This window comes from Mauremys mutica, chromosome 3 (assembly GCF_020497125.1).
Source record: "Mauremys mutica isolate MM-2020 ecotype Southern chromosome 3, ASM2049712v1, whole genome shotgun sequence".
NCBI lineage: Eukaryota > Metazoa > Chordata > Testudines > Geoemydidae > Mauremys > Mauremys mutica.
This window is the reverse complement of record NC_059074.1, coordinates 110,790,944-110,818,881: the sequence shown is the minus strand read 5'-3', so window position 1 is coordinate 110,818,881 and position 27,938 is coordinate 110,790,944. Positions and strand designations below refer to the sequence as shown.

The window sequence follows — 27,938 nt, the reverse complement described above, 5'->3', positions numbered from 1 at the left end:
CAAAGGCATATGAAATCAGTGAAAGAATGAATATGATCTATTTTAATCACAAATAGATTACCTTTAGTGGGGCCTTCTGTGTTATGCTGTTGAATGAGGGAAGTTTCCTATATGGGGAAAAATAAAATCTGGTCATGACAATCTTACATATGTAGGCCTGGCTACATACATGTTGCTGAGAAGTAAGTTTAAAATTAAAAAAAAAAACCACAAAACAGATTTCTATATATCTCTTAATATACAATGAGACAATCACTTATGGTTACCCCACTAACATGGCTACCCCTCTGACATATGGTTAAGTTAGACTATCTAGCAGGTATGTTATATCTACATAATACATCAAATACACAAACTAACACAGTTCAAATATGCAGCCCAATGGGAGTTGTGCCTCAGTAAGGATTCTAAGATCTCATTCTTACTGATTAAACTTTGTCTTTTTAATATTTATTTATGTATAGTTTAACTGCGTCAGAACAGACAGGCGGCTTGGTTAACCTCAAAATCTGGAAAACAAATGGTATCCCTAATTACAGTGATTTTTTTTAGCTGACACCAGCAGTTAATAGTACAAAAATGACTGAGGGTATGACTTTAGGCACACTTAAATTCAGAGGGCTATATTTAATGATGAAGAAATCAATAACCAGTAAAAAATGAAAATGAAAATGAAATGAAAGCCATGCCATAGGGAAGCTGTAAAATAATAAAGATGTCATAATGTTCCGTATAGTTTTAAGTTACCAAAACTTTAATAAATAACACAGCAAGGATTACAGACAATTCCAAAATTTTCTTTTTCTTTGAAAACACTACCAAAAAACATATCTAAAATAACTTCTGAAAATGTGTGATATAAATGCATGGTGTGTTCAGTGGCATAAAGGTTTTTATTGACAATAGGTTGGTATAACTTACATATTTCACTTGTGGTAAAGCCACTCATGAGTCAGATAAACTTAGCAAACTAATGCAGCAATACTCCTGTGCTACACCCCATCATGTGTTCTCTCATACATAAGTCACAATACACATTCTTACGACTTCATATAGGCTGTACAGATACATAAGTAGATGTATATGACATCATACTATTATCGTTTTTTTAGTACAGTGAGATACACTGATAATCTCAAACAAGTATCAGTACAAATAATACACCACCTCAGGTGTTCTATGCATGCACCATATTTTGCAGGAAAACTATTTCAAAAGTGCTAAGAAGGTTTATGAAAATACTATTGTTACTGCTTTTCATAATCCTTCACCTATAAAGCCAAGCTTCCTTTTTTATTATGATTCCAGCTATGCAGTTCCACATACAACAAAGCAGTTATTTTAATATATTTTAGAAACACCTAAAAATTAACTAAAATAGCTTTTTTAAAGAATCATGTTGTCATTGCTTAAAACTTCATTATCATATAGCCTTCTGGGGATAGAAATGAGTTCTTTATCCATATGGAAAGGAGGGATTTGGGACATTTTAAACTTAGAACTAATACTGTCCTAGGCCTCAATATTGCCTGTTGTGTACTTCAGAGCAGTGCAATTTTGGAAGAAGATTCCACATTTGAAGGGAAGAATAAAGAAGTTTGCTTGTCAGGTTGCCTGTTTCAAAAAATGGAGGCTGTTTGAATCTGGTGAGAGGTCTGGAATATCAGTCTCACACAGAGATGAATTCATAGCAGAGTGCTGATGGGACAGAGTTGAATGCTATCAATCATATGGATGAGCAACTTACTAAATGCGTGTTGTGTGTCTACTAAATATACATGCAAACAGACATGTATGTATGCGAAGACACGCACTCTGCCAAACTGTGGTTCTGAGAACTAGTGAGTACCAAAGTGGGAGTAAACACCTTCAGCACCCAGGTAATGTAGTCATATCATCTTGCAGATGCACACTAAGCCATTGCACTTGTTAAGGCTTGCAAAACAGATGCACTCCCTTTAGCATTGTTTTCGTGGCACATTAGGCAAGTGCCAGATGGGGCTTTGCAATGGCCATATATCTACGCCTTTCAATCAAGACCTCATGTTGGGGGATGCAGGACAATCACATAGTAAAGTCCATTGGTTTTACAGTTATGTATGGTAAAATTTCTGAATTAACATTGCAACAGATATAACAAAAGGTGTTTTATGGAAAAACAAGTCCCTTAAATATGAATTTAATATATGGGGGCAGAGACTTTGCTGGTGTAAACTGTCATAGCTACACTGACATCAAGCTGAGGAACTATCCTTTGGTAATGTGGCAATATTGATAAATGAAGCTCCCCTCATCAGAATGCCCAGATAATGGCAACTACACATAAAATATATTTATTTAAATGAACTAATTTAATATTCATTAGTGATATGAGAAGCTTTTTTTTGTAAAATCAAAAGGCATATTGCAGGAGTCATGAATCACATATACTGCAACATTAATTTAATCAAGCACTAAGAGGAAGCAGGGTCAGTTCTATTTTCTGATATTGTTATTTCCCATGTAGCATTCCTGCCAGACATTTTTAAATTTTAAATTTTTTAAAATTTATTTTAAAAAAAGATATCGGTAGTAAGCAGTAGGATGAAAATAATAGGCAGGGAATACCTTATATTTACAGCTACTGACATATTATAGAGAATTCAGGCTATTCTGAAGTGAAACTCAGACACAAATATAGCAGCTTTACTAATTTTCTTCACTACAGTTGTTCCAGCTAACTCTGAAGATCTTTGTATGAGTGTTAATCTGAAGGAGCAGTATTTGAGGTGATGAGGGTTGGAAGGGGTAAGAACGTGGTTATTTTCAAAGCAATCACACAGGGGAAAATAATTTAAAAAGTTGGAACATACCATATCTCCTTTCCCCAATCCTTCTCCTATACTTCCCACCCCTCAAATAAATTAATACAAATAAAAGTAAAAAAACCTGAGCTCTGGAAGAAAAAATAAAGCCCAAAATATTTGTATTGCTAAAATGTAGTACAATGTTCATAGCACAATTCCAATAAGACTCCCTGCACTATGATAAGATCCTAGATCCATCGTCTTTAATGCCTTGATTGTGACTAGCTGCTGCTTACAGTATGTGTGTCCTCCAAAGCTTTAATAAAAAAAACTGAAATTGCCACAATATGCACTATGTTTGTGTATTCTGAAGTGTATGTCGGAGTGCAAATGTTTTGCAAGGTATTCCCAGAGCCAGCCTATGTGAAATGCAAAGCCCTCAGGCTCCATCATTCTCTTGGGGACCTAGAAATGTCAGGGCTAATCTGTTTTCATTTTAAAAAATAAGTACATTTCTAGCTCTTTTCCATGGAAAATAAGGAAAAAGCAAACATCATTAGGGTTAGGAATTTGTCACTGAGTTTTCTTACAGATCATAACTTATTCTCAAGCTGGCCTTTTGGCTTCATGAAACACCTGGTCACAGATCCCTAGATCTTTGGGGAAACACCAGAGGAATCTGTGGTTGTGACAAGCAGTACTGCCCAGGCTGCTGTTGCTGCAAGCTTGCTCCCAAATGGTTACTTTGAACTGAGATGCCTTCTCTGCTGCACAGCTAATGTGGCCTCTAGTCAAAAGAGGAGGCAGATTAGTAGTGTAAGGTGGAGTCAGCAGCAACTGGAGCCAGGTTCAATATCTAGGCTTCCTCTTTACAAAACAGAATCTTCTTGAATCCCCAACTAGTAATCTAGGAAAACTAAACACCACCGTGGGTGCCTTTAAGAGGCAATACTTTCCCCACTCACAAGCAAAGAGTTTGCTATAACAAAAGAAAACTTTTATTAAAAGAGACAGGGAACCCAGCATTAATTTGGGAAAACACCATAACACTGATTCAAAAGCACATAGCCAAAAGCCCCGCGGAACATTGTGCAGTGTCCTTTGCCTCAGTTTCACACCTTGTGATGTGAAAGTGTGATGAACAAATGTCCCTTTATCACACCACTCCACTTTCCCACCGCTGCACTGCACTGTTGGTTGTCCTTGGTGAGCGAAGAGAGAGTTCTGAGCTCCCATTGGCTGGGAACGGTGAACCGCGGCTACTGGGAGCTGCAGGTGGCCGTGCCTGCAGACGGTCAATGTAAACAAACTGTCTCGGGGCCCACCAGTGGACTACCCTGATGGGTGGTCTGCAGGTTGCCCACAACTGTTCTAGATGATCTTGACATGATTGTACATTTTAAGTGCTATGGTACAATTTAAGAATAACCCATCACCAGTAAGCCAGGAAACTAAAACACAAATCCCACTTCCCTTTAAAAAAAAAATCCACTTCCTCCTCATTCTTCTACCTTCATGTTTCCTACAACATGACATATTTTTAGATTGTACAAGTTGTTTTCTGCTCAACAAAGGTGACAGAGATTCTCCACAACTGCTTGTTTCTTATTCCCACTTTGAATATGGTGTTGAAGAAAATATCAGTGGGTGAGGATATCCTTTGATAATGGTCTGGGCTGGCTCCGGGCACCAGCATCCCAAGCAGGTGCTTGGGATGGCAATCTGCAAGGGGCGGCAGTCCCTGTGTTTTTGCCCCCTAGCAGCGCGCCAAATTGCTGCCACGGACGGCGGGGGCAGTCTGTGCGCCGTTAGGACGGCACACAGGTTTCCACGGCGGTGGCAATTTGGCGGCAGCTTCTATGTTCAGCTGTCCACGGCGGCGCAGCTTCTGTCTTCCAGCTGCCGTTTCACTTTTGCACTGAAAAATGTTAAACCTTCCCACAAACCTATAGACTTTTCCTTTTATGTCAACTACCCTTTTGACAGATTTTTTTATTTTTTTTTTCTGAACTCTTCTCAGGCTTTTGGTAATTATTTTTTTTCTTGTGTCAAAGATAATGGCATTTAAGTTGGTAGTGTTAAACTATGGTGGCTTTAAGGCCAGTTGCAGAGGTGGCAGCAGTGAAGGCATTGCTCCATTCGCTTCCCCGCCTTTCAAGGATGGGAGGTGAACCCAGATGAACTCACTTTTGAATTCTGGGTCTTCACTGACCAAAGACAACTGTGAGTAGGATGTTAAAGGGACTTTGACACCACAAGGCAAAGGACATTGTCCAATGTACTGTGGGGTGGGTGTTTGCATCTGGTTACATGCTTTTGAAATATGGTTGTGGTGTTTTCCCAAATTAATGCTGGGTTTCCTTTCTCTTTTAATAAGAGCTCTCTTGTTATACACAGGCTCAGTGCTTGTGAATGAGGAAGTATTGCCTCTTAGAGGCACCAAGGGTGATATTTTGTTTTCCTGGGTTCCTAGTTGGGGGCTCAAGCTGATTCTGTTTTAAATTGCTAAGAGGAACTCCTAGATATTGAACCTGGCCCTTGTTGTTGCCAACTCACCATGACACTATTTATTTTGTTCAAATTCAAAAAATGGTAACCATACACAATAAAATCTATTTGATCCTCAAATAAAGCTGTCTGTCATTTTTTCCACTGACAAGATTTCCCATACTTTATTTCTGCATGCCACTAATGTTGGAGGAATCTATTTTACATATCTAATCTCAGGCAAGATGATGTTGTGAAATCACTGTTTTGAAGATACATTTTCTAGGCATCTAAAGAAAATGCCTAGAAAACTAGGAAGAAGTCTGAAGCGCTTATCATCTAAGGCCTTCGTTCATTTGGGTACGTTTATGCACATGAACAGTCCAACTGAACTAACTGCAGGACTGCAGGATCAGGGTCAAATTTTAGATATGATATGGTAAGTAGCAGTAACAAACAGTAGTGGATTTGGAGGAAGGACATTGGTACAGTTGAAAGACTGTGCAGTTACACAGTTGAGATATATGCACGTAATGGTGAGTTAGTTCTTTAAAAAATTCTATTTTTCACTCACTTCTTTAAGTAAGGGTGTAAGAAGCAGATCTGAAGGAAAGAGCTAAATGAGGAGGGGATAGAAGATTGGCAGACCATAATTGGGAAGGCATTCCAAGTATATGGACAGCCTCAAAAAAAAGCACACACAGTAAGTGGATCAGAAAGGCTGGATCATCATTTTCAGAGCAGAGGAAGCTGGCTATGGTGAGACTAATTTGGATATGTAGGTAATGGTGGCCTTATGCGGGGCCTTAAAGGCAAGGTCAAGAAGTCTTTGGTGTGGTAGAAAAGGGGAACAAATAGAAATATTTAAAGAGGATGTGGTTGAGTCAATGGACAAAGATGATGACTTTTAGCAGCTGCATTCTGGATGGCCTAGAGGAGAGCAATATCAGAGAGTATGAGGCTGAAGTAGCTGAGAAGGAAGATGATTAAAAAGGGCAGCAGTCTGAGGATTTCTGGATATTGTAGTGCAATAGGTCTGTAATTATGCTTAATACTCAGTGGTTAAATGTCTTTGCAATTTGGAGGAGAAAAATTCTCTCCTTTCCAATGGGAGTGGGTTTGGCAGGGGCAAGAGGGCAACACAGGGAAAAGGCTCCAGCAGCTACCTGGTGCCTAGGCAAGCCAGTTATCCAATATTAAGCTGGACAATCCTGCTTTTCTAAGGTTTGTCCCCCATTCAGTATGGAGTCAAAAACAGACATGGTTTTGACCAGTACCAGACAGACTATATTTTCTTAGGTGTTGGCCCCTTATCCATATGTGAATTTCCAAGTACGCATAATTGGAGTTTTAATTGCTGACATAAGCTATTTGTGTCAATACTACATTAATACATTTTCCACTACATTAATGATGTTAACTTCATGGTTACACATACTACAAATCCCCAAAAAACATTTTCATGTTTTTGCAGCGTACTTGTTCATTACAAGATACATATTGTAAAAACTCTACAAACCTTATAACCCTAAGTCAAGTACTTACTGTAACTCATACTACCTGCCAGGCCTTGCTAGGCCTCATGTTAATCACTATACCTTACCAGGCCATAATGTAGCTTATTGCAAAGCCTAAACAAATATTTTACATTTGTTTACCCTTCTTGCATTTTCTAAGCATCCTAACTATTTTAACATGTAGTTTACTGTTTATTATCAGTTATGGACCTCCTAAGATCAGGTGAGAGTCACAGGTTAAAACTTGTGTAAAAGGAATATTCTCCATCCTGGATAAATCAAGTGTGAATTTTAGTTGGCAGAGCTACAAAGAAACAGTCATTCAGGGTCATCTTCTTAAAAGAATTTGATAGAACTGTGTTTTGAACAGCTGACAAATGTATAATCTAATCTTTTGCCTTTTTCTTATCTTTAAGAGAAATAAGCATAAAAATGAATGATAAATCTAATTCTGAACTCTCCTTTGTTCAGGAAATAGTTTTTTTTCCCCCATGAAAAAAATGTATGCAGTCAAAAAGAAGGCCAAGAGACTACTTTGAAATGTCAGCCTGAAATTTATACAAAAATAATTTAGACAATTTTTATTATAAAAGAATAAAAGTGCTTTGAGAACCTTAGATGTAAAGTGGTATATAAGTGCCTTTTATTGGAGGGCCTTAAATTGATATGGTGTAGAACAGTATTTACCCAGCTTATCTCCTGAAGGTTTTAAACACAAAGCTCTTGATGCTTAAAACTGGAGAAAAAGTTATCCAGACTTTGTAGACTACAAGATTAAAAACCAGAGATTGCCAATAATCTGTGTATCAGGGATATAAAGGCTTGACTTTCAGCATTGTTTTTGAATTGCTTATCTCAAGTAAGGACTGCATGCCTCTTCAAAATAAATTCAATATTTCTTTAAAACAAAGAGACAAAGGTGTCCCATGAAAGAAAACTGACCAGCTGTAGCTCTATGCTTCTGAAGGTGATTTTTGCCGTTTAAAACATGTGTGTGAAATAAGGAGGATTCTTCACCAATTTATAATCACTATTTTGTCTTTCATGGCAGGCAGTATATGTCTATAAAAGTGCATGCGTGCACACAAACACACTCTTCTTTTTTCCTTATTTCCAATTTGAATTCCCCATTAATAGGTATGAAATTTTTCACCTGAGATTTAAATTGAGGCAAAAGTAAGGTTCAAGTATAGGTCAATTAGTTGCTCATGACATCTTATATTTCATCTATGAATCAGATTGCCCTCAGACTGACTCCCACTCCCACGTCTGTTCCTACCATTCCATTTTTCTCAATATCTGTATCATGTATGTTCTTACTTGCCCTTGACTCTCTCTGCTTCCTTGCCCTTTTGTGAAAGACCAGAATTCACAATCAGTGTGGTTTCTACAGCCAGGAACTACAGGAGAAAATTAAAGTAACATTCCAAGCAATGTTTATGCTTCTGGCACACAGTCATCTGTCTATATTTGTAGAAATACAGCGTTTCAACACACTGATTCATCTTATAATTATAATAAACAATAGGATTCTATTACAACTTGTTTTCACACATTTAAGAGATTTTCATGCACATTGTAAATAAAAAAAGAAATCCAAAACTTGCCATACTAATAACATTAAATATCTTATTTTATATAAACACACATCCTACATAAGAAACAATGTATTTGATTTTAAGAACCTCCCTCCACCAACAAGTTTGGGGTATTTTGTGACAAAACTACACCAATTTACAATGGCTGAAGATCTGGTCCTACATACTTGAAACTCGCTTTTAAAATGTTACAAACAAACATAATCAAGGATATCCACAACGGGAAATGTTTTTATTTCAATACACCAAACCCTGTTTATCTGAGTTTGCCATTTGGCTATGGAACATGGTGTGTCTTAATAAAAGATATTATCTGACTGTTTATGAAGGAGGTCAATAACATCCTCAGTTAGATCTTTGTAATCCTCAAATATGATTTATGACCCTGCTGGTGGGCATAGTGCATCAGTTATAAATATTTAAAAGGGAAGATTTTGCCCCTGTTTATATTTTCAATTTGTGCCAGAAACACAGTGGGGTATTTTAAATAACTGGTTCATCTTTGTCATATCTTTGAGACTGAGCTATTAAGGAGTTTGTTGTTTTTTCCCCTTTGAGATCAGCACCAACTATGAGTGACTAAATTCCATGGTAATGGCTTTCCTTTTCATTCCTTTCCATATTCTAATCACTCTGCATGCAAAGAATGGGAGAAAAGAAAGTTCATTCTTTATCATTACTTCCTAGTCCAAATACAGGGGAGAACTATGGTAAGCTCTTACGAGTTGGGTTTACGATTTCTTAGTATTTCTGCATAGTACCTGTGATAAATGAAGGGGCGGTGGGGGTGGTGCTCCCTTTTATGGACACTCAGCCAGACAGTTAGCTATAAAAAACACTGTTAGGAGTTGTTCTCTACTTACTTTACTGTAAAGCGTTAACAAGCCCACAGGTAAAAAGGAAAGGAGTGGGCACCTGACCAAAAGAGCCAACGGGGGGGCTAGAACTTTTTAAAATTGGGAAAAAAACTTCCCTTTGTCTGTGTGTTCTGGTTCTCTGGGAAAGAGAGGAACAGGGAGCAGTTATGCTATGAGAAGCTTTAAGCCAGGTATGATCATAGATCATCAGATCATACTTAGAACTACTTATTTGGAACCCTCAAATGTGTCAGTAAATCAGGGAATGTCTAAAAAGACGCAATTACGGTTATTTCTTTTATTTCTTATTGGCTTGCAGACTCCTCTGTGCTAATCCCAAATGCTTTTTGTTTTGCTGTAACCTTTAAGATGGACCTCAAGAAGGTTATTCTTGATATTTAAATTTTGTAAGTGGGTTTTTTAAATGTAGCAAAAGCCTAAGTTCCAGAAGTATTTTCTTTTTTAATGTTTTTAATAAAATTTACCTTTTTTAAAGAACAGGATTGGATTGTTGTGTCCCTAAGAGGTTTGTGCATATGTTGTTTAATTAGCTGGAGGCAACAGCTAATTACTTTTGTTTTCTTTCTCAGCTCTTCCCCAGAAGGGGAGGTGAAAGGGCTTGAGGGTACCCCACAGGAAGGAATTCCCAAGTGAGCCTTCCTGGGTCCCAAGGGGTTTATTTTGCACTTGGGTGGTGGCAGCATTTACCCCTCCAAGGTCAGAGAGAAACTGTGACATAGGGAGTTTAATATAAGCCTGGAGTGGCCAGTATTAATTTTTAGAATCCTTGTGGGCCCTCACCTTCTGCACTCAAAGTGCCCAAGTGGAGAATCAGCCTTGACAGCATCTAATACAATAGGACTCAGATATTATTTATTTGTATTACCCCAGTGCCTAGGAGCCCTAATTACACTGTGCTAGGTGCTGTACAAACACAGAACAAAAAGACAGTGCCTGCCTCAAGGAGCTTATAATTGGACTAGGAAGGATTAGATTTTTATCATTAAATGTTGATAAACTTCAATTTCACCATACACCCAGGCAAATTGATGAAAAATATTTCCATTGATAATAATCAGAATTTACAGATAGACAAAGAAAGAAAAATGCTGCTTGAGAACTCATTAAAGATTGAGTTAATGCTATTTAGTTTGTATATTTTGACATAAGAAGTTGGTAATTTGTGGTTTAATGGGCAAAGTTTTGACATTTTAAATCTCAATGTCTATTGTTATTAAATAATTGTCTAACCACCCATAAATTCCCACAGCTGCGAACGTTAGTTGATAAAAATAAAAATTGCTTAAAAACGATCAATATGACCCTATTGATTATAAAAACAAAAATCAAATTCTGTCAAGTCTACTTATAATCTGAGTATAAAACAAAAGACAACAGCTGGATATAGACAGAGTACAAGGAAACAATATTCAGCATGATAGGCAGCAGTCTCAGCACACCAGCGACCTAACCATTTTCAAACTTTTGAATGAGGCACTACTGCCTAACAAAGTTCTATTTGTGCTGGATAATATGTGACTGTCATGAACGCCAACCCTTTTCTACACTTTTTGAAAGTCTACAAAGGCTAAATCCTATCAGTTGCTCATGATTTGTATGAGCATAACTGACAGAATGTGTGTCAGTGTTTGAGAACTCAAGATGTATGGGCACTATAGAAGTGCAAAGTATTATTTAAGTTAATGGAAATGTGCCAGTATACAATCTGATCCTCAGAGACTAATTACTACCTCCACTAGTATGTTCTCTGTTATATGATTTAAATTCCATCTGCCACTTGTTTGCTTGAAAGTCTCCTGCTCTCTGTTCACCATGACTCATTTTAGATATTATGAGTAGCATTTTTTAAAAATGGGTGTCTAAAGTTAGGATCTGAAGCACATTAGAGCAGCAAAGTGCTCAACATTTTTGAAAAACAAGACTTATTTAGGTGCCTAAATATGGACTCAGAAACTAACTTAAAGCACCCTTCTTAAAAATATTGGCCTACATGTCTAATTTTGAGGGTTATTTATTCCCAAGTAGCTGTGTATCTAGGTAACCTCTGTACTGTAACTAAAATACAGTAAACATATTATAAAACACACACACTAGCAGTGTAAAGCCTATGCTACCATATTGCATATGGTAAACAGTAAAGTCATGTGTGTACAAAAGCCAAAAATGGCTGAGAACTTCAAGGTTGGAGACTAACAAACTGAAAATCCCAGTGATATTGATCCCAGTGATATTGATCCTATTCTAAACAAATGTCTTAACTGCACTTGTAGCTGCTTCCATCCCTTTTCACTGATTCAAGCTTTTTAGGCTTCAAAGTCAGACACAGGCCTTGTCCACACTTGTGGCAGCACATAGGGTAGGTATAGCCATAGGCAGCGCTGACTCCGTGGGAAAAAATTAGCGGGTGCTCTGCACCTACCGGCAGCTCCTTGCCTACTCCTCCCCCCACGAGTGTGCTGAATCCCCACTCCTCCCATTTCTGTCACCTAACAGTTGTTTGGTGGTGCTTAGGACTTTCTGGGAGGGAGAGGGAGGAGCAGGAACATGGTGTGCTCAGGGGAAGAGGCAGGATGGGGGAAGGGGGTGGAATGGGGGCAGAAAGGGGGCAGGGCTGGAGTGGGAAAAGGTGGGGTGGAGCAGGGCCAGGGCCAGGGGAAGTGTCGAGTACTCACAGGACAGAGGGGAAGTTGGCGCCTATGGGTGTAGCTATGCGCTGCTGTAAAAAGGAGGGTGTCCCCCAGGGCAGTGTGTATCTACAAGTGTCAGGGAAAGGCTCTGGCAGTGGAGAGGCAGCAGAGAAAGGCTCTGGCATCTCCCTGCTGCTAGAGCCTTTCCCTGCTGCCATAGCCTTTCACTACAGTGGGAAAAGGGTCTGGCAGTGCAACACTATCTTGCTAAAAATAGCAGTGTAAATGGAGAAGGCACTTCTTGGGCATGTAGAGAGCTATGTAGGGTACATACCCCAAGGTTCTGGAGTGACTTTATTCTACTTGTCTAATCAGTACATCACCATCTACACTGCTATTTATACCTGTGCAAGGGCGGCATGCAGTGTCTGTACTCTACACACCACCATAAATGTAGACATAGCCACAGAGTGACATTCCTGAGGAGAAAAGAGAAAGAGAGAGATACTGTATCCATGTTTTCTCTTTTAAAGAGCTGTTTTTCTTTTCTTTATAAACAGCCAAAATAGGATTAGAAGATTTAATGCATGAGCTACATATTGCAAAAAATAGAAAGTTAAAATGGAAATGCTGATATATTGATGCCTACTAGGTAGGAAGACTAACTATAAAAAAGGTAAAAGGCTGGTTAATTTTAATGCAAAAAGAAACAATGCAGTAACAGCGTTTTTTTTTAAATCTACATCTATTAAAAATGTTATGTTCCATCTTCCACTGTCATTTGCAGCACAAAACTGGGTTAGTTTTTTGGTCTTTTTTAAATGTAACATTATTACCTGGGAATTATCTTCTGCACTCAAGAATCTCATATTTTGATTCACATCCAAATAAATATCATTTACATTTTCATCACTTTCAATGACAGAAGAGAGGGTGGATGCAGGACTATATCCTCTTTTGATAGTAGATGATGGAAAATGGCTATATAATAAAGAAAAACTCAAACACATTAATACACATACTTGTTTTTAAGGTGTCTTCATAACTATCTTATTTGAAAAATAAGGATTTGATTTACAAAACAATCTACATTTTTATGTCCTTTGTTTATTTTTTCACCCCAATAGGATAGCAGTATACCTAAGCAGTGTCATTACGGGCTTACCACTGCGTGCATACACACACAATATAGCTTTTCCATCTAATTTTTTAGGAGGAAGCCATGTACCTGTACAGCAAAGTTATAAAACATCATTACTAATGGTTGACCTTCTGTGGCCACTGGAGAGAACACATCCAGAAGACTGATACCAGTGGAGGCCAGGGGAAGCGGGCTTTTTGGCTATAGGAAGCAGTTTTGCTTTTTTCTTCAAAATTGGTCTCCATGGATACAAGACAGACAAAACATAAAAATCTATGTAGAACCCAATCCTACTCCCATTGAAGTAAATTGGAGTTTTGCCTTTGACTTCAGTGGGAGCAGGAGCTTGTTAGAACAGACTGCTTGGTTATATGGGGACTACATCAAAGCAATATCACACAAATAGCAATTTGATTTAAATGTGTAATTATAGTAGTATGGTAATACAATAGAACAAAAGTAAATATGCTTCCTCCAGTACTTCCTTAAAAGAGATAATGAAATATTTAAATCTTTAGCAATAATACTGGCAGAAATACCTTTTCTTAAATAATGTCTTAATATTTATATCTTTGATTAGGATTAAGGTTACAGATTAAAAATAGCTGCAATCCCAATTACGAGTCTAAATTCCTTACATCATTTTAAAACAGTATTACTTTAAAAAAATGTTGATTTTTCACTATATATTTTGGTAACTACCCGTTAATTACATCACAGGAGACTGAATTAGATTGTTGTCACAGAAACCTAATAGAAATTATTTCACCCTTGACAAAACAGGCTAAACAGATCAGAAAGTAATTTATTAAAATATGAAAACATACTACAAAATTCTGCTAATCTGCAAATATTACAGCATTTTATTTATAATTATTACTCCATTTACTATTTCAACACATTTCATTTATAGATATTTCTCCATTTTAAGGTATATTGCTTAAGGTACCGAATAAAAAAATAAGTCAAGCAATTTTCATTATGTATCATCTATATAATTCTTTTTTTACAAATAAAAGGTAAGAAATTTCATCATCTCAATAATATTAAAGAATTATATTATAAGGCAATAACTGCTTTTTTTAAATGGTTGTTTGTAGTGTTGTTGTATTGGTCCCAGGATATGAGGGAGACAAAGTAGGTAAGGCAGAGCACATCTACATTTACCTCCAGAGCGATCGATCCAGCAGGGGTCAATTTATCGCGTCTAGTGAAGACGCGATAAATCGACCGCTGAGCGCTCTCCCATCGACTCTGGTACTCCACCAGAGCAAGAAGCATAGGTGGAGTTGACGGGGGAGCGTCAGCAGTCGACTTACTGCAGTGAAGACACTGCGGTACGTAGATCTCGACTTCAGCTACGTTATTCACGTAGCGGAAGTTTGAAGTTGCATAATTTAGATCGATTTCCCTCCCCCCCGCCCCCAGTGTAGACCAGGCCCATATATCTTTTATTGGGTCAGCTTATGTTGGTCAAAGAGACACAGAGTTCTTCTTCAGGTCTGGGTAAAGTAATTTTAGTGTCACAGCTAAATACAAGGTGGTACAGATTGTTAAGCATAAAGAGACCATTTAAGATGAAGTGAGCAATTAACACCTCTGCAGTCATACAGCAAAGGAGGGATAGTGGGTATAGACCAGGGGTCTCAAACACGTGGCCCGTGGGACTTAACCACCATGAATTTATCCAGTTCTCTTTTAAACACTATTATAGTCCTAGACTTCACAACTTCCTCAGGTAAGGAGTTCCACAAGTTGACTGTGCGCTGCGTGAAGAAGAACTTCCTTTTATTTGTTTTAAACTTGCTGCCTATTAATTTCATTTGGTGACCCCTAGTTCTTGTATTATGGGAATAAGTAAATAACTTTTCCTTATCCACTTTCTCAACATCACTTCATGGGAGGTACCTGGAGGAGTGGCAAGAGCAGCAGACGCACGGAACCCTGAGCCCCTCCCCCTCCCCCAGGGGCTGCAGGGACATGGTTCCAACTGCTTCCTGGAACGGAGTGGCGTGGGGCTGGGGGCTAGGGCAGGCAGGCAGGGAGCCTGCCCTGGCCCCGGTGCACACCGCTGCCACCCCGGAGTCGCTCTAGGTAAGCGGCACCGGGCTGGAGCTCACACCCTGAACCCCTCCTGGACCCCAACTCCCTGCCCTGAGCCCCCTGCCGCATCCCACACCCCTCCTGCACTCCCTGCCCTGAGCCACCTGCTGCACCCTGTACCCCGACCCCGTGCCACACCCCTCATCCTCTTGCACCCCACACACCAACTCCCTGCCATGAGCCCCCTACCACACCCTGCACACCTCCTGCACCTCAACTCTCTGCCCTGAGCCCCCTGCCACACCCTGCACCCTTTCTGCACCCCCATGGGCAGCATTGGGGTGGGGACTTCGGGGAAGAGGTGGGAAGAGGCGGGGCCTAATGGAAGGGGTGGAGTGGGGGCGGGGCCAGAGGCAGCAAGGGGTGTGTGTCAGTGATGTGGCCCTCTGGTCAATGCACTAGTCCTCATGTGGCCCTCGTGGTCATTTGAGTTTGAGATCCTTGGTATAGACTGTTGTAATGAGACATAAAACCAGTGTCTCTGTTGAGTGCATGACTTTTAGTGTCTAGCAAAGTTATGAATTTAAGCTTCCAGGTTCGTCTTTTGAAGGTGTAGGGCAGGTTTCCTTTGAAGACTGAGGAGCTAGATATGGAGGGACTGTTAAAGTGTTTGTCCCTGGGTGACACAGTGTTTTTATCTTTTATCATTCTTCTGTGAGAGTTCATTCGGCAGCGTAGTGATTGTCTGGTTTCACCCACATAGTTGTTCTTGGGGCATTTGATGCACTGATTGAGGTATATCATGTTACAATAGTCATATGTAGGACCCATGAATCTTGAAAGGTTTGTTGCAGGGGTGTTGATCATTGTAGCAGTGAAAATATGTTTGCAGGTTTTGCATCTGTTGTTCTGGAAGCGTCTAGTGCTTCTTTGAGTTGATGTGTCTTGGTTATGGGGAGTTTGCTTCTAATGACAAACTTAGCAAGGTTCGGGGGTTGTTTGAAGGTCAAAAGGCAGGGTTCAGGAAAGCTTTCAGAATATGGTTCCTATCAAGCATGGGTTGTAATTGTTTGATGCTACCCCATATAGGTTCCAGCGTGGAACAGAAGGGGTATAGGGAGGTCACATCCATGGTGGCAAGGTTGGTTTTCTGAGGGAGGTTGTTAATGTTGTGGTGTTTTTGGAGGAAATTAGTTGTGACCTGGAGAAAACTGGCCCTTATGTGGTTTGAGGATGGTTTCTACTAGTCCTGACATGCCTTCAGTAAGCGTGTCATAGTCAGATACAATGGGTCTGCCCAGGTTCTGTAGTCTGTGTATCTTGGTAGTAGACAGAACACGCCACACCACAGTTCACACAGGAATTTAGGATATTGTCAAATCCTTTCCCAAACAACTCCAAGAGAAACTCTACAAGTTTGCCCTGATGAACCCACCCCAGAGCGAACTTGTAGAGTTTCTCTTGGAGTTGTTTGGAAAAGGATTTGACAATATCCTAAATTCCTGTGTGAACTGTGGTGTGGGGTGTTCTTTGAATTTTTTATAGTAGGTGGTGTCAGAGAGTTGTTGGTTGCCTCATTGACATAGTCATCACAGTTGAGGACTACAATGGTGCCCCCTATGTCTGCTGCTGTGATCACTATCTGGGTGGTTGGATTGTATAGCTGTCCTCTTGGGAGTGGAGAGATTGTGGGGGATGTAATGTTTGTTAAGGAATGAACAGTTGATTTCTTTCCTGAAGCAACAAACATGATGATCTCGTCTATATGGTTTCATCCATTAGGGAGAGTCCAGTCAGATGATTCTTATAGTTCTCAACATTAGTATGCTATCAGATTCTGTGATGGGGCAGAAGTTCAGTCCCTTAGGGAGTACAGATAATTCAGCTCCAGTTAGGGGTAATCTTATGCTTATCTGATGATACTGGGGCATTGTATAGTGTCCATGTGGTGGGTCCTGGTGTCATGATCTCTCCTAGAGGTAATGTTCTGTGAGTCATGGAGTTGATTTAGTTGATTCCATTTTTTGCTTTTTGTGTTTAATGGCTATGCCACTGTGATGCCTTCTCAGGGAACACTGGACTGTGAGTGACTTTGTTACTTCTTTGTCTCCAGCATGAAGGGGTGTATCTTATGGTAGGTGCAATACCAGTGCAATACCAGCCTTTCAATCACTTCTGCCCCACCGCAGGACCTGACACCATAATAAAATGTTCTAATTCTAGAACTAAAAGAATTCTTTCCCTGATTCCGACTCAAAGAATTATTTCATCACAAAGACACCACCACCCACAACCTTCACATCCCCACCGACACTCATGAGAGAAAAGAATAATCTGACTGGACACCCCACAGTGGATGAAACCATACATAAAAAAGCATAAAATAATGTTAAGGTTGCAAATTTAAGCAACTTAGAAGTCAGGAAATGCCAGTACACCTCTACCTCGATATAACGCGACCCGATATAACATGATAAAGCAGTGCTCCGGGGGGGGACGGGGGACTGTGTGCTCCGGCGGATCAAAGCAAGTTCGATATAACGTGGTTTCACCTATAACATGGTAAGATTTTTTCACTCCCGAGGACAGTGTTATATCGGGGTAGAGGTGTATTAAGGTTGCCTGTGCAATCTTAATTCAACCCTCTTGTTTGTAAGCATTATGACAGTCTTTAATTACATGATCATATATTATTTTTTCCACAGGATGCACAGTGCTGACCGAATGAGCAGCTAGTCATTTTTTTTATCCTCATCATTCACTGTATTACCCCCATGCATTATTTACTAACCACAATCCAAACCCTGCATTGAATACATAATTATTATTTTTCTCATGGGCTTCTGTGGTACTCTCATCATAGTATCTTAGTTCTTTACAAACATTAATGAATTCATCTTCATAACACCAGTGTGAGGTGAAGTGGTAGTATTGTCCCTATTTTACACTATGAGAAACTGAGGACAGAGATTAAAAGCAAAACTGTCAAAAGTATTCACTAATTTTGGGTGTCCAATTTGAAAGGCCTAGCACCTGACTTTTCAGAATATCTAACATTTTATAGCACTTAATATATTCAGAGCAAAGCTTCCAGTAATGCAGTTGAAGTTGTGAGTGCTTCTGCAAATTAGACCACAAATGCCTCAAGTTGAACACCCTGAAAATGAGAAACATATAGTGGTCATCGGTGGAAATTTTGGTTTACATGACTTGCTCAGCAGCACACAGGCATTCTGTGACAGAGATAGGGACAGAATTCAAAACTCCATTTAGCTGGCTTAACCAGGAGACCATCCTTTTTCTTTCTGCAATCCCTGCCTCAGGATAGGTCTACACTTACAGCATGTACAGTACAGACACTGCATGTCCAGTTAGCATCAGTATGAATAGCAGTGTAGACAGTGAGGTACTGCTTTGGCAAGTAGAGTGCCCTACATGTCTGAACCCTACTATATATATCCTATACAGCTCTCTGTCCACCCAAACAGTGCCTTCCACATCTACACTGATAATTTTAGCAGTATAGCATCCCACTGCCAGAGCCTTTCATTGTCATGTGTACATACATGTGGATTTAGCCTGCCTTTCACAGCAGTGTGTAGCTACATGTATCCTACACATCACTGCAAGTGTGGACAAGGTCTCATTCATAACACACCTTCCAGCTTCTACAACTAATGAAGCAGATGTCCTACAGACAACAGTTTCCTTCACAGCACAACCCTGATTTATCCCCAGAGCAAGTGTCCATCCTAAACGAGGCAGGGGTCCTATGGAAAAAATAGTATGTGACCATGTAATTTAAGACTGCATCAAAATGCATATACATAAGAGGGCTGAATTAAAATTGCACAGATAGCTTTAATACTGGTATTTCCTAACTTTTGTCTGCTTGACTTTGCAACGTTAATGTTCTTTTAATGTGGTGCTTTCAATGTAATAAAATATATGGTGGTAGAATTCTTCATGAAAGTGCAAAGGAAGGGGCCTGTTAGGAGAGAAGCATTGTTAGCCAGACAGGCTGCACTCTGTTCCTGTTCATTTATGTGAAGTTTTTTTATACTCATGTGTACAAAAGTCTTTGATTGTGAGTTAAAACAGCTCAGCTTCCTAACAGTGTTGAAGTATTTGTTACCAGCATTGCAAATGGTTGAAAGAGGAACCTTTGCAAGCATGTTCTGGTATTATCTACTACACTTGTGAAAACGTACCGTAACTTCAGGAGACACAAATGGCCTGTTGCTCCATATTATCTAAAGGAAGCCAATGAATAGCTCTAAGCCAGCCTTGCAATGGTTTCCTCTGAAGTCTGGCTAGAGGAATGACATATGTGCAAAAGGCCATGAGGCTCAATAGAACTGAGAGAAAATCTGAAAGCTATCTGAAGATATTCTGAAGTAGAAAAATCATTCTGAGAAGTCTGAAACCTTTCTTCAGGAGAAAAATTGCTGTCACAGATCTGGAGTGTAGAACTGATTACATGAGCTCCATTACATGAGCTCCATGAATGTGAAAGGGACCTCTTAGAGGTTCCATTCTTTGGCCCAATGAATCAAACAACTGGCAAAATGTCTTGAGGGCAGAGTGAAATCTCTGAGGCAAGTAGTCTTTTAATCAACAAATCATTGAGTTATGGGTTCTTTTTAAAAGTATAATCACCCTTGTGATTGAAGATCCTTGATGCATTGCCTTTCTGGCAAATCCAATATAAAGCTGAAAATGAAAACTAGCTTCCCACCTTTTCTTTTACATGTGACTAACATAACCATCAGCAATTGCACCCTACACTGTACTTCAGGAAGAACACATTCATAATTACCCCTCAGCCAGAAGCTTCAGAAGAATTCAAAGTGGAGGAAGAGGAGAAATTTAACAAAGAAGCAGATTGAGCAGTATCCATTTCTTCTATCATTTAGAGGTGATTTAAAGTAAATTAGTTCCTGAGGCCAATTTTCATATTCAGCTAAAAATCACACATCACTCATAATTGAGGGGAAGATTATCTTAACATTTAATAACTCCTTAGACATAAGAGGAACATTGAGCATCTTTACTGCAAATCTCATCTTTCAATGCAACAACAAAAGGAGAAAAGAAAAACAATAAAAACCTATTATAAGAAAATACTTAAGAGGCCTGACTCAAGCCCTGATTAATTCAGTAGAAAGAGTCTATTGATTTCAGTGGCCTTTGATGAAGCCCATAAATATTTGAAGAAAGAAAATTCCCACTTTTGGACCAAACGATCCATGGTGTGTATAGCAGGGGTTGAGAGAAGAGAAAAGAACTGTCTGGCATACAGGTCAAAATAATGTAGGAAAGGTAAATGGGAAACATGTGCATTGAAAATTCTGGATTTCAATTGCTCCTAGACATTCTTAATTTAAAAAGGGATAATTTCTTATGCAATTACATCTCAAATAAAAGATAAAACCCTTGAGTGAGCAATGAAAGTAAACAACTTGTTTGCGTATTACAGATAAACACAATACTTTGTTTTTATATTGGTTACATGATGAATGTTGAATAGAAATGTTAACACTTTATTGGAACAAATAAGTGCATTCTCTTATTGTACAGGAAGTTTAATTTACTTACGTATTTGTGGGCATTGCAATAGGAGTGACTCTATAATTCAGAAATGGGCTAGCAATCTCGATATACTGTTCAGGTTTCTTTATTATAGGTTCTGAAAAAATAAAAAAAGATTATTATGAGTTTTAAAGCACTAAAACCAGTGATATTGTTCAAAATAAAAATTCTCAAAAAAGGGTTAAGATTGGCTACTTTGGGTACAATTCAAGGTGAAATCTGACATTACAAGGATAGCGGTATGTACTAAACCATTAAAGTTCCAGTTAATTGTACTTTTGTAAAATACAGTGATTTTTGAAAGTACAGCTTTCAAAAGATTTTAATGCAGCAGGACTTTTGAAATCTGAAGTGGACACTTCTACAACTTGGTTTTGCAGTGTCATTGCTATCTATGAGAACCCTTTAGCCCCTTAACATAGTTGCAGCTGAATAACCCAATAGCTCCCTCCAAGCCATATTGGGTCAAATCTTGACCACCTAGTTCAGTTATTACCCCATCCTCAAGAAAACTGCAGCTGAAGTCAATACAAGTTTTCCCAAGTAAGGAATTAAGGATTTGGTTCATTTCAAATAAATAAATATAATGCCTAAGATGCTAAAAAAAAATCTGTCTTAGTTCATACCATCTACATGCATGAAATGTCTGTAAATTAGACTTACCACTGCATTATTGTTCAAAGGGGAAATTACTAATATTTCTAATGAAGAGTATTTGAGAAAAAAATATAAAGGACCACATTTTTAAGAGTGCATGCACACAATTGGAATAACTGAATAAAAATGGTCCATTAAATGTCCAACTAGTTATTTAAGGAAACTTCCTGAATTCTTAGTGAAATACTGTTAGGCAATTTTCTGATTTGCAAAACTCTCTAAAAGACTTTAGGAGCAAGTCTATGAGAACCTTCTTAGACAATTATTAAGTTGCTATTGAGGAAATTTAAGCCCAAAAGACGGCATGTTTTAGAAATGTAGGCCTGTTTCCTGTTCTGCCATTCCTGCAGTTAGTGCAAGAATGGAAGGGGACAGTCAACAGTGCCTTTAAATAAAACACTGTGCGCACATAGAGCTTATATCCTGCCATGTGCTGATTACTCTGAGCCTGAGCCAACAAGGATAGGCCTACACTGCAGCTCTGAGCCTCCCAGCCAGGGTAGACACACTCGTGTAAGTGGGGCTCAATATAACATGCTAAAAATAGCAGTATGGATGTTGCAGCTCCAGCAGAGATTCAGGCTAGCCATCCAAGCTCACACACGGGGTGCCAGTGGACCTGCAAGCCCAAGCTGATGACAGAGCCATCAACATTCACACCAAAATTTTTAGCACATTAGTTCAAGCCTTGCTAGTGCAAGTCTGCCTATCTGGTATTGGGAGGCTTGTGCCCAGCTGCAGTGTAGATATACAGTTTAAGTATGTGAATAGAATCAATAAAGTCAGTGGGACTATCCATATGCTTAAAGTAAAGCACGTGTTTAAGCACTGTGCTATCAACATCGTGTCCCTACAGCTCTAATAATAATAAATAAATAATTTCTCAAAGCTTTCCAGTTTCTGTGTTCTCAGTTAAAAAGTGGTTAATTCTCTCCAAATCTTTAATTCAAGTTTGGGGATTTTTTCCAGTTATGATGTATCCTGCCTCTACAAACACTCATTTATGAAAGAATGGGGGGAAAAGCCTTAAACAATGGTGCAAAAATAAGGAGCAAAATTTAGCTGCGATGTAACTGCACTGAAAATATATGCCAGGAGTTTCCACTACATTGGTTCACAAGTGAAACACTAAGAACTTTAACTGTGATTCATAGTAAATAAAATATATTTTGTAAGGTCTGAGTAGACAAACCTTGAGCTTCATCTGTCACAACAGTTTCTTTTTTCGGGCGGATAAGTTTCCATCGAGGAATTGGTGGTGGCTTTGGTGGAGCTACCAGAGGACAGGACCTAGTCCTAGTCACCAGCACAGGATGGCTATATATGTGGGAAAGTCCATACTGCCTCAACTTCTCAGAGGAATCAGCCTGCAAAATCCAGAAGGATAAACTCAGTGATGGCAGTTCTCCTTTCCCATGCTAAAAGAGCTAAACAGTAAGGCTACAGAATCTTGAAAAATATTAGATTTAAGATGAAATATTCAGTCAGCTCCTTGTTCAAAACATGTCTAGCAAAGATGACTGATCAAGAGTGAAAATTTAATGGCATGTTTTTGGTTTAAATAATTTTACTTATAATGGATTTATCGTACAAAAGTTGTTTCAGCCACAACAATGTGTTTTTCAGCTCTGGAGATAAACACAGAGTGATACTGTGTCACAGCAGTGGAATGAAAAAAGGAGGAAGGCTGACAACATTTTGTTTTAAGAATGTTTTTAAAAATATTGTAAGCAGAGTCAGGATGAGCTCTACCCTGATATCTGGTGGTGAATTGTGGTGAATGTGGAAAAGAACTTCAAGGGCTGATCTGGTTTGCAAAGGCACACCCACCCTGCCTAGCATGAGCCCACAGCAGCTCAAAATGGTCACTTTGGCAGCTGTGGGATCCCCAGTTTCTCTGTTATTGAGGCAGGAGGAATAAAGTGTTGTTACCCTGATTATGTGAATAAAGGACCATGAAACTGTTTTATGACAGAGGGTCTCACCATCAACTAAGAATCAGAGGGGTAGCCGTGTTAGTCTGGATCTGTAAAAGCAGCAAAGAGTCCTGTGGCACCTTATAGACTAACAGACATATTGGAGCATGAGCTTTCGTGGGTGAATACCCACTTCGTCGGATGCATCTGACGAAGTGGGTATTCACCCACGAAAGCTCATGCTCCAATACGTCTGTTAGTCTATAAGGTGCCACAGGACTCTCTGCTGCTTTTACCATCAACTAAGTAGCACTCGTTAGACAAGGGACATGGGTTCCAAAACACTGTGAATTGAGAGAGGCTGGGGGAAGGTATTTGTACCTGGTGATGTGGGCCCCTTTTGTGAGCCTGAAACACCCATTTCAGCTCCTCCTGTCTCCACTGTTGAATGTCAGAGCTAATTTTGATTCCATTAGGGCTGCTGAGCTGAATTCACTTTGGGCTAATGGTGCACCAGCACTGGGGCTCCCCTACTACAAGCTGAAATTGCTAAGAGCTGAAATCACTAAAGAGCTAAAGTTACTAAGAGTTGAGATCACTGAGTGCTGTGTTAACTAGTGTGGGAGCCTGAAGCTATATTGCTAAGCGGCTAGCAGAGTGGAGCGGAGCAGTTTGCGGGGACAGCTGGAGCGACTCACAGGAAGGCTGGTGGAGCGGAGCGGCTGGCAGAGCGGAGCAGTTTGTGGGATGGTTGGAGCAGCCCACGGAACAGCGAGCGGAGCGGAGCTGAGCAGTTTGCGGGGACGGCTGGAGGAGTGGAGCGGCTGGTAGAGCCGAGCAGTTCGTGGTAAAGGCGGAAGCAGAACCCCACAGAGAGGCGAGGCAGTCGGCCTCAGACCACGTAAGGTGCCCCTTAATACCCGCCCCTTTCCACCCAGGCTGGGAGCATAAAACCCTGCAGATAAACTTTTGAATTCTGGGGCTGCACTGACCCGGGACAGAGACTTTTGGGGTGTTGGACTTTTGGGACTGTGGGTGATTCTTGGGTTGCTGGACTCAAGAACCAAAGGGAAAGGACATGGCCCAATTTGCTGAGGTGGGTCTTTACTCATGGTTTGGTCTATGAACTCTAGTTGTGGTGTTTTCCCAATTTAATGCTGAAGTCGTTTACCTCAGGTTATTAAACATTTTCTGCTATACCGAGACTCTGTGCTTGTGAGAGGGGAAGTATTGCCTCTTCGAGGTGCCCAGGGGTGTGTGTAAGATTTTCCCAGGTCACTGGGTGGGAGCTCAAGCTGGTTTTGCGTTACGTTGTTGGGAGGGGACCCCTATGTACTGAACCCAGCCCTTGCTGCTATCAACTCGGCCTGGCAGAAGGGTTACATTATTTTTCTGAAGTGTTGGCCACAGCTTCATGCTGACATCTACAAGGTGGCAGAGTTTTACTAAGCAACTGGCTTATTTAGGTGGCTCATGAAAACATCCATAATGTAAAATCATTCTGCAGCAATATTTTATCAGAATTAGTCCTTTAATCTCACTGTCTATTTTAGTACATGTGGTTGTATGTAAAGACACTACAGCTGGGCCCCATAACTATGACCTAAGAGCAATTTTAGATATGGACATTGAGTGGTGCTCTTCCCATTTAAACAGTTATCTTCTAATTTAAGTATATTCCTTCACTACTTAATGTTTAGTGTTAATATTTGAACATCTTCTTTTCTTTTTCTTTTTTTAGCTATGTATCTTCCGTTGTTCACTAAACAAACTACACCAATTACTCATCTTTATACTGCATTCCAACAAAAAGTACATCCTATTGCTCCCGCTCATTGTCTAACATCCCTAGAACTCCACTAGCAGCCGTGTTAGTCTGTATCCGCAAAAAGAACATTGCAGCTCACGAAAGCTCATGCTAAAATAAATTTGTTAGTCTTTAAGGTGCCACAAGTACTCCTGTTCTTTTTGTAGAACTCCACTAGTTCTGCAACAATTACTGTGATTGTGATTGTCAGTGTGACTGAAAATAAAGAGAAATCAAGCCAGAATGCAGAAAAGATCCATAAGCAATCTCATCAGTTTGATGTGATGTTTCCTCCTGGACATATAACATGCAGGAGTGGTGGCTGGGGAAGCACACATTTAAACAGAGATAGTACTTAACATGTAAGAAGCAAAGCCACCTGGTGTTTAGACGTGATTCTGCACTGCAGCAAACCAGTTTAGCTACTTTACTGTAGATCTTGGCAGATAACTGTTGGCCAAGATACATACTAGAGTAATATCAAACTATTGATTTTTCCCCTTTTATTTGAGTTACTCTGCATTCTTTCTGTAGCCAGCCAAAACCCAGCTACACAAGCATTAGGAGATGTAAACCAGTAAAGTAGGCCAAAAGAAAAAAATGCAAAAATCATGGTCCCACTGAACTGAATGACAAAACTCCCATTGACTTTAACGGAGCCAGGCTCTCAACCAAGTAATTAAACTAATCTTCCAAAATATGATTACTTTCCAATGGTGGATTTCTGGGTCCCCAAAAATGGTCCGAACAAGGCTTGCCTAAAAGATGTCCAGAAGAAATAGTATATTTCTATATTTATGCCTCCTAGACTACCATTCATCCATGAGTCTACTAAATGACCATATTAGACAAATGTCTAAATGACACCTCAGACCTGTCTTACTCCACCTCGTCTATCACACCTCTTTTGTGGTAATCTCTGCCTCATTAGGGATTGAGGCCAAAACCGGGGAATTAGACTTGACTCTCCATATGACAGGATAAAAAGCAATCACTAAACCACAACTTCCAAACTGCCTTCTGATTACTATAAATTACCAGTAGCATAGAGAAACTGTGCTAAACATATAAATTATACAGGATTAAATTGCAGTGGTCCTTCTAGTAACACGATACAATTTAAACAAAGAACACAATCCTGGGTCCAACTGATATTAAACACAGTTAATTCAAAACGGTCTCATAAAAGTACTGCCAGACATTTCTTTATTCTGTGAAGACTAATAATCTTTAAGTGCTCTAATTATTAGTAATAGGAATCAAGTTGAAGAGAAAATTTGTTTTTATTCCTTACATCTAAAGCTAATGTTTCAAGAAATCCTTCCCTCTCCATAATTACAAATAGCTTTTGGGCTGGATGAGTGAACTAACTGTAAATATATTAACAGGTTACAACTCCCTTTCTTTTTTCTTTTTCGAGAAACAAGAAATGTAACATCTGCCACCCACTTACTTTCACCAGTCACAACAACAATCACATCTTAAATGAGCACACGTTGGCTATTTTCTGTTTTATACTAGTTTATTAGAAATTATGAGTTAATTGTACTAAAAAAAACTGAACTAAATTTTTCAAGGAGCTCTTACAGTAATTAGGCTTACTTTTTTCATTAATATCCCATCTTGCCTTTTTTTATTTTTTAATCTAACAAGATTTAGTCTAGCCCTCATTAGCCAGAAGTATACTGACTAACACAGGGACTCAAGAGTGGGAAGTGAAAAATGCAGTAAAACTGAAGGATTGCTAGGGCTGTGGCAGAGAAATGGAGATGTAAAGATTAAAAGAAAAGTATTCAGCATTGAAATATAAATTGAACCAAACAGTTATTTCCTGGGGAATTTTTTTTAAATGAACTTGTGACAAAATAAATATCTTAATTGTGAAATAGTTATTTGTTTTTCCTGAGAGAACAAAGCCTTACCATTTGCCCCAAAACAAAGATCTTTTCTTCAGACAAATGGAGAGGTACATAGCTAGCATACACCACCATTTGTGGCAGTGTCGGCACTGGAGAGCCTAGAAGAGAGAACACTGCATCAATACTGCTTAGAACAGGACAAAAACAAAACAAGTTATGAAGCAGACAATACCAAATGGTTCTTATTCCCTGTGGAACACGCCATGTTCTCTAATTAGATTAGGATTGGAATATTTAATTGAGAAGAAGTGCTTGATAGACTCTCCATTGAAAAGGAACCATTTCTAGAAAAGCCCCATTGTTTTGGTCCAATGCAATTTAGTGTGTTAATACCTTTTAAACATTTTGCTTGCATTATACAAAATAGGTAGCAGACAGGCTGCTGGTCAGAAAGTAACTTTAGCAACTAGTCCACAGGAGATATTCCTTTTATGTTTTCCCTCTAAATGTTAAAAAATATTGGTACTGAGATGCCACAGCACACAATATAAATGCCTAGACAGATAAGAGAGGGTATGTCTCCACTACAAAATTATATCGACCTAATTTATATTAATGTACAGCCACTGCAGCAATTAAAATCGCTTTTGAATGTCCACACTGCTAACACAAGGAGCATAATGTGTGGCCTCACCAGGAGAGCTTGAACTGATTTAACTTTCAGTGTAGGGCTTTGTGGGATGGCTTCTGAAAGGTAGCAACAGTTGATGTAAGCAATGCAGTGTTCACACTGACACTGTGTCATCCTAACTACATCAACATTGACTCTCATGAAGATGGAGTTATTAAGCCAGTGTAGTGGGCAAGTTATATCGTCAGGAGCGACATTTTAGTATCTTTAGTGCCTTACGTCAACTTAACTATGAGGCCAGGCCTTAGAAAGGTAATCTGGATTATATAAATGGTCCAAAACCAACAGGAGCTATTTCTTCCTGTTTCACTTTCCCAGTCTGTGGGAGTGGGGGCTGCG

The 27,938-nt window shown here is 39.4% G+C and overlaps 1 protein-coding gene across 3 annotated transcripts in view; it reads right to left on the bottom strand.

Moving 5' to 3' along the window:
- Positions 1 to 27,938, bottom strand: part of ADGB (androglobin) — a 215,269-nt gene that overhangs the window by 105,937 nt on the left and 81,394 nt on the right. For all 3 annotated transcript variants that reach the window (XM_045012031.1, XM_045012029.1, XM_045012032.1), the window contains 5 exons: positions 26,972 to 27,066; positions 22,519 to 22,693; positions 20,676 to 20,766; positions 12,730 to 12,874; positions 62 to 107 (listed from right to left, as the gene is read on the bottom strand). In XM_045012031.1, the coding sequence (XP_044867966.1) occupies positions 62 to 107; positions 12,730 to 12,874; positions 20,676 to 20,766; positions 22,519 to 22,693; positions 26,972 to 27,066 (552 nt within the window). The remainder of the gene's footprint in view (positions 1 to 61; positions 108 to 12,729; positions 12,875 to 20,675; positions 20,767 to 22,518; positions 22,694 to 26,971; positions 27,067 to 27,938) is intronic.